The sequence below is a fragment of the Trachinotus anak genome, unplaced genomic scaffold, assembly GCF_046630095.1.
Source record: "Trachinotus anak isolate AG129_WGS33_773 ecotype Australia unplaced genomic scaffold, CSIRO_AGI_Tana_v1 ptg000001l, whole genome shotgun sequence".
NCBI classification, from domain to species: domain Eukaryota; kingdom Metazoa; phylum Chordata; class Actinopteri; order Carangiformes; family Carangidae; genus Trachinotus; species Trachinotus anak.
This window is the reverse complement of record NW_027273852.1, coordinates 13,735,001-13,747,400: the sequence shown is the minus strand read 5'-3', so window position 1 is coordinate 13,747,400 and position 12,400 is coordinate 13,735,001. Positions and strand designations below refer to the sequence as shown.

At 46.3% G+C, this 12,400-nt stretch overlaps 1 protein-coding gene across 5 annotated transcripts in view; it reads left to right on the top strand.

The window, feature by feature from the left end:
* Positions 1–12,400, top strand: part of LOC139621792 (cyclic AMP receptor-like protein A) — a 49,413-nt gene that overhangs the window by 17,670 nt on the left and 19,343 nt on the right. For 4 of the 5 annotated variants that reach the window (XM_071478651.1, XM_071478673.1, XM_071478659.1 and 1 more), the window contains exons 9-11: positions 574–652; positions 4,207–4,254; positions 8,934–9,016. In XM_071478651.1, the coding sequence (XP_071334752.1) occupies positions 574–652; positions 4,207–4,254; positions 8,934–9,016 (210 nt within the window). The remainder of the gene's footprint in view (positions 1–573; positions 653–4,206; positions 4,255–8,933; positions 9,017–12,400) is intronic. The other variant, XM_071478681.1, reaches the window with a different exon arrangement.

Genomic DNA, 12,400 nt, shown 5'->3' with positions numbered 1-12,400 from the left:
GTGCTGTTTATGTACATACTGTCCTCTGCATGTCTGCTGGTCAGAATAATTCTGGCCAATGTTCACCAGTTAAACACTCTGACCTTTACATAATTATACTTAAATGTGGCCAATCTGACTCTTCCAAAGTAGACCAAGAGAAAACAGGATTGTTTGTAGCAAGGTATTTTAAAGGCAAGATAACAGTGATTTCTGAATGAAAGATCACATCAGAACAAATTTATGTCCAGGCCTACAAAAATCAGGTCTATCAACGACAGCCTTCTCAGATTTCGATACTGCAGGGGAAATGTTGTTAAATGAGTTTCTGTGCTCTTATCTGTTTAGAAGGCCGTATTATCAAAACATCAGACACCTGGTGTGCTATTATGTTCTCTCACAGTATAAACTCCTTTAGGATATATGTCATGTTACTTGTGGCTAGAGAATGAATTTTGAATCCTGTGTGTATGCTTCCTGTGTGTATGAAACTACAAAACAGCTACCATGGCAAACAAAACAACAGGAATGGTCTTGTAATAACATTCGTCATTAGAATTTGTCTGACTTCCTGCTCGTGCCTGTGCTTTGCAGATGGTACGTGCCTCTTTTCAGTCTCATCTTCATGATGATCTGCTGCTACGCCAGGATCATCTGCGTGGCCAATGAGAGGGTGAGTGCCTCCTCATGCGTTCAGCCAGCAGCCGCAGCCCAACACACCGGCAATTAAGCTGAATCCAAATGGATTGTGACCTTTTAGAAAACTGGCATTAGTCAAAGCTAAGGCAGGAGTGCTGTTTGAATGTTCTTAGATTTCTGCACTTGGGGGGAATATTTGAAAATAATAAGATAAATTAAAATAGTGTTGAGAAAAATCTGTCAATAAAATGTATGTGTGGTATATTATTTTAGAGTTGGGACTGGATTTAGGATTAAAATAAATAAGACTAAATTGAGCGTAACAAGTGACACATGCATTATTGCCGAAACTGTGCTGCTCTGACAACTAATAATCATTCAAATGTGCTTTATTACATCTTGGGCCTTATTTTCCTACTTTAGGCCATCATTTCATTTGAATCATGAAAACATTGTAATCACTATCATCATGCTGACATGGCAAAAAAAGCCCAACATTTCAGACAGTTAGACAGGTTGTAACCAAGCCAACAGTTTAGCCAGGTTATCTGAGCTACGTTATTTGCGTGTAAGATTGAACGCACACAAGTAGGACAAAGCTGAACCACAAAGTCATGAAGTTTGGCTTACCTGTGGGGTTTGCTTAAAACCTGTCTGATTGACTGTTTTTTCCAAACTTACTCCATTTCATTTGGAATTAACCTGTGCAGTAGAGTGGTCTTACAGCCAACAGAAATGAAGGCCAAAACTATAAAAGTAAGTTCCATGTAGCAATAAGCCTGAATTCTTCTTTACACCTAACCATTATTTAGACCTTTTTGTGTGTCTAATTTTATTATTATTATTTATTATAATTCTTCCTCTATACATTGCAATTTTAAGTCTTTATCGAGCAACAATCAACATTTTCTACAAGTTGTAATAAACCTGTATTATGCTATGAAATTAATAATTATTCATATCACATAATTCTTTGTGTGTGCAAAGTACAGGTGTGTGTGTATGAGCTTTGGAGAAGCTCTAATTCTTTATCTGTACATGGTTGTTTTAATTGATTTATGAAGCAAAAATCTCACCATTCACTTGGTCCAACCACTTAAATATGAGGATTCAACACTTTTTTCAGTTTATTTAATCATGAATTGGATATTTTTAGTTGAGCTGTTGTTGGGGAAAACATGGCATTTGAAGATCTAATCTTGGCCTCTTGTTTGCTTTTTTTATATGATTGTGAATTGAAAACCTTTTGTTACCTTTTTGGACTGTGAGTTAGACAAAACAAGCTAAGCAACAAGAGCCCACAGTGGCCTCACAGAACTTGTGTGTTGGATACTTGTCATTTCATTCACTTAACACCAGAGTAAGTAAACCACTGATTAATCAATTAACCACTTAGTTGATTTCCTCTGCATGCTGGTGTGTATTTTTCCACTGTAAGGGCGCAGTAAAAGCCCCGAGGCAGCATTCCATCAAGTTCACATAGATGCCATTCCCCTGATCTGACAACACCGCACAATGTGGCTGTAGTGCCACTGGATGGGCACTGGCAGACCTGTGTTACAACAATTTATGTGTGGGTTCCTGATTGGATTCATCAAATACAGAAAGAGAGGAAGGGAGAATCAGGCTAAAGTCACACCACACTCAGAGTGAAGTGTCACGGTGAGCACTGGTATTCTCTGTCTGGGCGTCAGAGTCCGAGATGGGACAGTGAAACAGATTTTGCAGATAGCCAGGCTGCAGACAGACGACATCAGAGACAGACAGCAGGTAGCTGAAGGGAAAAGAGACTGCACGGCTCTTTATCATGACTGTGATAAAAAAGACTGAATGAATGTAGCTGGTTTTCAACCTTCATCTCATAACTCATTCAGCTCACAGTATTCAGCTGCCTCTCCTCTCTTCTTCCCCTCTCTCTGTATCTCTGTTTTCCACCTTCCTCATTTTCACTGTCCTCCTATTTTCCCTTCCACCTCCATTTATCTCTCTGTCTCGAGCCCCCTCTCATTTTCCCTTTCCCCCTCTTTTCCTTTCTGCCTTCCATGTCTCGCTCCCTCTCCGCCTTCTCTTCTGCCGTTTTGCTTTCTCTATCATATTTATGAAGAGCTCAAGCCTTATCTCTTTTTCAGCTGCAGGCTGTCTCACTTGAAAGAATTGCAAAAGCTTTGAAAGCAGGGTAGGTGGCGACGCAACGAGGAAAGGGATAAAGAAGAGGAGGCTGAGTGAAGAGAGGCGGGATGTTAGTTGGATGGAGAAGTTTCTCTGCTCAGACGGGGGAGAGGGAGTGGGATCGTGGGTGAAAATGACTCCGTAGCGCATTAGTTTACCAAATACAAGTCATTTACACCAGGATTATTTAGAAAAACATGGGCACGCTCTGAGTGACTGTGTGAGCGTTTACTAACTAGAGGGATTCGAAAGCTAATGAGTCATTATCAGGACAGACAGAGAGGTCTGAGAGTGTGGTGGTTTGTTTGTTTTACGGATGCGATTTGTACATGCCCACTCATTCCCTCCTAAGCCTCACGCCTCAACACTTAACTGGCTGAATTGCTTGTTTTTTGGTGTCATGGCTTAAACAAGATTGCAACAAAAGCTGGGTACGCACACTGGAGACCCGGCTGAGGCCTAATGGTATTGCCACTTATTATCAGTGTTTGTTGATTTTGATGGATAGCGGTGCTCAGCTAAAAAGCAAAGGGCTGCTCTGGAACAAGTTCAGTCTAATGACCAAATGGCTATGGCCTTTTTTTTTCTTTTTTTTTTGCACAGCACGAACACACCATAGTCACACATAGATTTACAATGACAATCACGTCAGCACACAGAAACCATGGCAACATTGAGTTAATAAATAGCAGAACTGAAGAGCTGTTAGTGCACATCGTTCACACTGCCTTTTTGTGTGTGCGCTTGGAGCTCACACGGGGCCTCCAGAGATTTGTCTGTGATGTCTTGGGTTACATAAACCCTCTGGCTTCCTACCCCCACCCACCCCCAACCTCTGTCCCACCCTTACGAATCCCAGTCTTGCGCATGGTTGTGTGCATGCATGTGTGTGCGTTCCTGCTCGTGTCTGTTGACATTTTCCCTGCATTCCCACGGGAGAGGAGTCAGAGGAAGAGCGAAAAGTATTCCCACGTTCTTCTCTCCAGAGATCTCAGATCTGCCATGTTTGCTCCACTTTTTCCTTTTTCTTTTACACTTCTTAAAAAATTTTCTCCCCTTTCTCTACACCCGTTACCTTTCCTTGTTCTTTCTCATGTTATATTGTGTGCACTGAAGCTGATCGTTTCCCTCTTTTTGTGAGATGCCGGGAGCTTCCCTCTGCCTCGAAGCTCTGCACTCTGTTCTGAATTGGGCCGTTTTGCAGGGATGGGTGAGAAGGTGGAGGGATTTTGTGTTAGTGTGGCAGCCTGGCTGTTTGTTCCAGCTTGTCACAGCAAGGTCCGACCTCTAAACTAAGATCACTCCTGTCTTGGAAAAAAAAAACAACTGACATGATAAAATCACTAAACTTTTTTATTTTTTTCCGAAAGATACGACCGCCCTGACCTTTTCTTTCTATTTTGTGTCTTTTCTGAGCAGATGCAGTCGTGGTTGGGAACCTTCAACCCAGAGAGGGAGAGACGAAAGGTAATGGCCTGTCTGACCATCACATTTCCCAGCACACACACTCACACTTATACACATATACACACATACACATGGAGCGTGAGGATTAGAGTGTGCGCAGGATTAGCTCTTGCGGTCACGCTGGGTAGGTGTCAAACACAGCAGGAAGAAATTTGACCTCTTGACTCGCTTCCAGTGTGTGTGCTTGAGCATGTATATAAATGTGGCTAAGCACTTATGTGTGTGAGCTGCAGTGCCGTGCCTCTCTGATCTGTTCCTGACCTTACTGAATTAGCAGGGAACGGAGGAGAAAGAACAAGAGCTATATATTAATTATATTCCTGCCATTTCTAAACAGAGATCCCACTATGTTACCGTTAAGAGGACCCTTCATTATGTTGCCTTTGCTTGTTTACACTGACACAAACAAAACCAGCATATTGCTGCCTCATTGGGAGATTTTTGGATACCCCCCTCACACACACATACACACGCACTGACACACCTTTCCAGTGTCGGATTGGGGAAGCTGTGTCCGACTGTTCGTGCAACTTTCTGAAACTGACCAACTGACATTCACGTCCACATCACACGAGCTGAGAAAGAAATAAGCAGGGTTTTAACTTCTCTCTCTACATCTCTTTTTTTCATTCTTTACACAACTATTTCTGTCAATTTCTGTGTGAGCAACTGAGTGCAACACTACAAATGCCTTCCAGGAGACTGTCTGAACTGTCTATCATGCTGCCGCCCTCTCTCCATTATGACCAGCTTTTCCCTCTGCTTTCCAGTGTGGCTGTGCAAAATAGCTATAAACACTTCTGAATTTGCAGCGTGGTTGGACAACACTCGTACAAACTAATTTTGTTTGAGCATAACTCAACCCGTTCTGTTCTGGAGCTCTGGAGTGAACTGTCAAAAAAAAATAACCCTGGGTTTAATCTTCACATGGGCTTGGATACGACAAATTCATACCAAACTGAAAACCTAGAGATGCTTGGAGATACCACATCAATAAAATAAAAACTTAAGTTCCACTTTATCCTAGCGTCCTCCACAAAGAAAGTAAGTGTTGCAGCACGGCTACTGAAAGGTTAAAAATCTGATAGCAGCGATCCATTCGCTGTCCTGCTTTTAGTTACCTTCTCACCCTCCCCCCTCTCCTCTGCTCTGTTGTTGCACCTCCACCCTGCAGGGTGAGGGGTGGAGGGCAGGTTAGGGTTAAGGTTATGTAGATGCTGCCCCTAAGTGGCAGATGTAATTACTGCACACTGAACTGGCGTAACCCTCACCAGTGACGTTAGTGTGCACTAATGTGTGGCAGCAACACACACACACATTCATGTGGGCTAATTGCTATGTGTAGCACAGAGTGTAAATAAGTCAGCAGTGGTTTTTATCACACTCTCTGTTTCCTCATGTTTCTCTTTCCCAGTCGCTCTCCGTGTTTCCATCTGTTTTTCTCTCAGCCTTTCACTTTGCACTCTCTCTTTTTTCCCCTCTCCTCCTCTCTTTTTCCTCCCTCCCTCTGTCTCTCTCTCACTCCTGTACTCATACCCAGCATGAATAAAGCAGCAAGCCAGGTTCATGGACATGAATATTTATGAGAGTTTATGCACGCGCTGCAATGCTTTAAAACAACAACAACAGCCTGCCTGATTGTGCTTGCCAAGCCAGCCAGCTCTGGCTCATGTGTTCATGAGTGTGTGCGTTTGTGTGCGTTTGTGTGCGTTTGTGTGCGTTTGTGTGTGTGTGTGTGTGTGTGCAGCAGCAGGTGTAAACCAGAGAAAGCGATTCCTGCTGGGTGTCTGAAGACCGCTGGCTCTGGTGATTTCCATTCACTTTGTCAAATCTCCCTCCCCCTGCGTCTCACATGTCCTCTTACTGTGTCACACACTCACGCACGCGCACGTACACACTTCTCATGTTCTGTGCTGACACAAGATCAAGAATGGCAAATGTAGGAAACTACAATCTCCTACATTTGCCATTCTTGATCTTTTTCCCTCTCTCTGACTCTTTCTCTACGTATCTGTGTGTGAATCTGGCTGGAGTGATGACATATATAAGTAGTTTGGGCAGTTATCAGCGCTGTCAGTCACATGGTTGTGACACATCTGTGTGTGTCCGGAGCGATTTGTTTGTGGTCATGCATGAGTACACAGGCCCTCTGAGCATCACAAGGTCTTGCAGCAGCACGGGTCAGTGAGGGGATATTCGGAAGAGGGTATTTAAGTCAGAATGCACACACACACACACACACACACACACACACACACACATACACACCTTTAAACACATTTGCACAACTGCACACACAGCAGCTCAGTCCTGTCGGGTAGCAACAAAGCTGGCTGTGCAAACAGCGAGCTGCTTGTTCGTTATCTTCCCAGGGTGTTTGTTTACTGAGCCACACAAGCTTTGCCTTGAGTCACAATGTGATGAGTCTACTGTGTGTCTGTGTAGATGTGTGTGTAGCTGCATGCACAACCTTCTGTCCTATGGAGCATTATCTCTGCACCCGTGTATCCTCAATCATCCACCAAGTTTTTAATCTACATGTCACCAACATCCTGAAGAACTCAGAATGAGTATGCTGCAAGGACAGTTGGGTTCGTCTCTGAAGGGCCCTTAAGGCTTTGACAAAACACACACCACCTTTTGTAAGGATCGACGCTCCAGCTGCTAGATAATCAGCTGTACTACTCAGAGGTATTTTGGGGTTTTTTTTGGTGGGTTTCAGTTGTTCCTGAAAATCTTAATACAATTTAAGAAATCTCACCAAAAATCTCCCCAGAAGGTCCATTTGGTTTGGATCTTTCCATCACATGATCTTCCTCAGTAAAGTTTGCTCACTTGTCATGAAATTGTAGATACTCAAATTTCACTTTTTCTGAGCACGTGAAGGACTTCTCATCGATGTTTGCGTAAAAGCTGAGACTGGAATTCGAAATCAAATAAGGTTATAATTTACTGGTAGACTCTCTGAACATCTTTCCTTAATCAACACGTCACATCCTTAGAAATCCCTGTGATGCGTACCGCAGCAGATGCAGTCATAGAAAAACATTGTGTGTCATAGAAAAACATTTCTGTATGAAATTTTTTTAAACATTTTAAGTCATTGAATTTCACTCAGAAAAAACTTTTTAAAAGTCCTTGAATTAGATGTTCAAGTGCATTTGGGAAACCTGATGCTGTTATTTTTAGAGTAGGTTTTTTTTAGATGAGGGTGAGTGCAGTGGGTGGTGGATGACATGGGCTGCTCCCCATAACCCTCTGTAATCTGGCGTGCGTCATTAATGTTGGGACCACTGTGCCCGCCGCACATAATTACGGTTTCATTCCCCTCTGCTTCCCGAGCAGCGCAGGGGCCTCTGACACAGGAGGACTGTAATTAAAAACAAGAGGCTCTTCCTTCTCCTCCTCCTCCTCCTCCTCCTCCTCCTCCGCTATTCCACATCCTGTCTCTTGCGAACTGAAATTCCTCAAATGCCTGTCTCTACACCTCACCTTTATTTTATCTGAGATTACTTGGCTCCATGCATTCCTTTAAACCCAATTTCTGGGACCACTCTTTCCCCACACACACAAGGGCTCACACACTCACAAGCCTCAGTCTTTTTCCATGAAGCATCCTTCAGGCTCCTGGCTTGGCATTTTCCTCTCTTCCCATGAGGCAGTCCTCCCAATACACACACACACACACTTGAGATGACAATAGGCAGAGCTTGACATGGCCAGTGATGTCAGAGCTTCCCATAATAATAGACACTAATAAGTCTTAATGTTTGCCTCTGGGTCTTGCTGTTACAGATCATGACGTTGAAATATGAAGGGTCTCTCTTCAGTGGATCACATACAGCCAGCATGCGTTACACGTCGAAAATTTGGCTCTTATATTCAATACCCACCCATCAGCACACATGCACGCGCACATATAGAGATACAATACCACCGGGGGGCTTCTCGTGATATTCATTTGAATTGTTTAAAATGCCTGCGTTAGAGCTTGCACGCCTCAGGGTCTTTCTGGTGAGTAATTAATTTCCAGCATGTGGGGGTAGAGACCAGAGCTCGTGGGCCTGCCTCCTGGCTCAGGCTGTGTGTCTGTGTATGTGTGAGAGAGAGAGCAAGAGAGAAAGAAAGAGAGGCTTTGCGCTGGCTCGGATACTGCGTCCTAGCCTAGGGGAGGAGGGGGAGGAGGGGGAGTGGGGGGGGGGGGGGGGGGGGCAGCACAGCGCAGAAAATCGATCCAGGGGCCGCGCTTCTCAGCCTCTTCCGGACGCAAGAGTCCTCCTCTCCGGGGAATTAGATAACGGCTTGTAAAAGCTCTCCACCGCCAGGCTCTCCCCCTCCTCGACTTTTAGCTGCTGCCGCATCTCTCTGTCTTCCTGCCTGCCTGCTTGTCCACGAGATATTGAATTCATCCCATTCACATTACGGCAAAGTATTGGCTTCCAGTTTAATTGGAATCCGCGTTTCTTCTCATAACTGTGTGGATATTGCGTATTATCAGCAGGTTAATATTTTATCAGGTTTTAATTGGCCTTTTGTTGTTTGCTTCAGTGCACTGATCTTCCAGTTAAGACACAGACTCTGTGTGTATATGTGTGTGTTTGAGACCTAGAGAAACAACAGTGTTAAAGTGTGTATTCAGTTTCTCTTCATGGGTCAGTAGTCACTTTTCTCCCCTCCAGGTTTCCTTGGCTGAGGAGATCAAGCCGTTGAAGTGGTATCCCTCCGTTTACCTGCTGGTGTCTATCTTTCCCCTCATCAACAGGTAACACACACACACACACACACACACACACAGAGACACACCTGTACTGCACATAAACTCTGTGCTCTGTTGTTTTATTTGCATGTTGGCTTCACTCTGCTGTCTTATCTCCTCTCATCCCGTCACCCTCTTCCTCCTCCTCCCGCTCTGCCTCTCCCATCGCCTCTCTCTTGCTCTTGCTTATCTGAACTCTCACGAAGCTTTGCTCTTCCTGTAGCAGCACAAACTCTGAAGGAGATTTTGTGTGTGTGTGTGTGTGTGTGTGTGTGTGTTGGAGGTATAGAGTATTTTATTGGCTTTTTTTAAAACCTGAGCTTCATCGACTGAGGGTTGGTGGGAGGAGGCGAGTGGTCCAGTAAATGATAACCCCAGTGCTGTTATTACTCCTTCACTCCCTTCCCTACCTCCCTCTCTTTTTCTCCCTCTCCCTCTTTCTTTCATTTGCCATTGCTCCCTCCCCCTCCACGCTGAACCGGTGTGATTGACAGGTCAGGGTTACTAAGTGATTAGCTGCGGCGGCTCTGCTTGTCGCCACGGCGATGTAGGCGGAGACACAGGTCAATTACAGGGTCAACGTCTTTCAAAGGCTCCGCTCAAACACTGCCCATCCCCCCCACCCCCACCCACCTCCACTCTCTTTCCCCTTGCGCCCTCTCACCCTCTCCTCCTCCTCCTTCACCTCTCCATCCATTCAGCCCCCCCCTCTCCCCTTTGCCCCTGCTGTCGGCTGATGAAGATGACAAACTGCATCCTGCACTAACCCCAAAACGCCCTCTCTTCCTTCCCTCCCTTACTTCACTCCCCCCCTTTCCTTCCTCCCCTCTGTGAATGTCACTTTCTCTTCCTCTCTCACTATTTTATGCCCAGAATGTCTTTCTCGTAGCCCCCTTATTTCCTCTCTTCCTTATTCGAGCTCTCCGTCTCTCTCCTTCTGTGTTTTAATGTCAGCTCCCCACCTCCTCCTCCCCCTCTTCCTCCACCACTTTTCCTATCCTCTGCCACACAAAGCCCTCGCTCTCTCTCTCTCTCTCTCTCTCTTGAGCAAACAAGCTCCCGCTCGCTCGCTCGCTCAGCTCAGCTCCGCTCTGCCTTTCTCCAGAGAGCGAACGAGGAGAAAACGGGAATGAATTGCTCTCTCGTCGTCGTCCTCCACCACCACCACCTCCTCCTCCTCCTCCTCCTCCTCCTCCTCCTCCTCCCTCATTCAGCAGCAGCGCTGGCTGTATACATCTCCGGCTCCTATTAATTTGTTAGCCTCCCCTCCATCTCACCCTTTCCTCTACTCCCTCGCTCCCTCCCTTCCCCATGGCTCATATCCTCCTCCGCCTTCTCTTCCTCCCCTCTTTCTCCATCTCTCCCTCCTTCCTTCCCTCCCCTCTGCTGAGTGCTGGAGTGTGTAAAGTGTTTGTCACGGTGCCGTGCCGATGTCGCTGTGCTCTGCCGTGTGGAAGCAGCGCACGGCAGACAGTCTTAGTGTGTGTTTTGCTGTACGAGAGTGTGTGTGTGTGTGTGCTTGTGTGTGTAGGCGGGTGGTTGGCTTCGTGTCAAGGCGAATGTGCTGTCTCTGCTTGTTGCCATGTGTGCGTGCGTGTGTGTGCGCACTTGTTTGTCTGCCTCGATTTGAGTGTGCGCTTTTGCGTGTCTGTCTATGAGTATTCCCGTGTGTTTGTGTATGTGTGTGTGTTTTTAATATTTTGTGTGTGCGTGCCTAGCGTGTGTGTGTGTGTGTCTGAGTGGGGGATTATTTCTATCTGAGCTCCAAAGCCTCCTAAACAGGGCTTAGAGAGACGGCCCAGGGCAGCAGCTAAAGCCTTTGGTTAGTGCTCTCTCTCTCTCTCTCTCTCTCTCTCTCTCTCTTTCTCTCCCTCTCCCTCTCCCTCTCTCTCTCCCTCCCTCTCTCTCTCTGCCATTTCTCCCTGCCCTGATCCATTGCGTTAATACACAGACACTCCCACACACAAACACACTCTTGTTTTGGCCTTCATCTGCTACCCCACACACACACACACACACATTCAGAAACGCACACACACAGACAGTCACACGCCACACGCAATTTTAATCTGTTCCAAATGCACACTGGTAAATGTGTTAATTCGACACCAGCTGTTGCGAATTGGAATGGGAAAGCGCTCCTACTTTTCCTCGCCCGCGCTCTTACACACACATGCGCGGAGGAATCATTATACATCATTTTACCGTACACGTCTCCACATCTCTCTTCCTCTTTCGCTCCCTCATTCACGTTCCCTCATTTGGCAACACAAAAGTAGCACCAGACACTCACACCTTAGCACTTATCCCTCCTCCTTCTCCTCCTCTCTCTGCTGCTTCTTCTTCCTCTCTCTGCCTCTGCCACTTAAATCTCTCCCCTCCTTGTGTGTGTGTATGTGTGTGTAACCACTGCCCGGGCACGACTAGAGTTTTCACAGTCTGCTTCTCACATCGCCTCCCCTGTGTGCTTTATGGTGTGGGTGTGTGTTTGTTTACAAGGCTTGTCTAGATTCCTACTGTGCGTGCTTGTATGCCTGTTTGCATAAATAAACCTTCTCCTCGGAACCTAGCTGCTGATTTCTGCAGCGCTGCGCGACTTGATGAGCAAGTGCTCCTCCTGGACAGCCTGCTCGTCTTTTACGAGGACTTTTTTTCTCTCCTTTAATACCCTTCCCTTTTTCCTTTTCACACGAAGCGGCAAGAAACCAGCATCCCCATTTAGTGTCCTTTTTTCCCCTCTTCTTTCAGGCTTTGTTTAGCAGCTCTTTCCTCTGAAGAACACAGGAGAGTTAGTTGCCTTAGAGCAATCAACCTTATGTGCCTTGCAGAGGGGTGCTTCAGTGTGGATAGATTGGCCCTGGCGGCGGGGCTTGAACCAGTGATGTGTCTGTAACCTTGAGTTCACCCTGTCGCTCCAGGAGGCAGCTTGCATCCTCCTAGTTATTCTTGGTTTCCCTCGATGCTGTGTGTGGGTTTTGCGGTGTGTATAGGCCTATACGTGCTTGCAGGGGATTTTTTGTATGGGCTCCCTACAGCGCCTAAACCTCCTGCCTTTCTCTGGAGGAGATCTGATTTCCCTGCTTCAGGCGAGCAGCAAGAACAAGGCAGCGTGTGCGTGCCTCTGTGTGTGCCTCACTGTGTGTCTGCGCTTTTGTGTGTTTTGCGCACACACGCCCGCACGCGCAACCCGGGCCAGGCAGACCTTCCCCATCTCCGTTCTGCACTTTGAAAAACGAGGGAGGAAATCTCAGAGCAGCAGTTATTATTCATCCCTCAAAGAGAACGGGGAGGAGGCGCAGGGAGGGAGGGAGGGATGGATGGAGGGAGGAAGAAAGAGAGAGCCAAACGGGAGGGATGAAGGAGGGGTTGGGGGGGGGGATACATTAACTC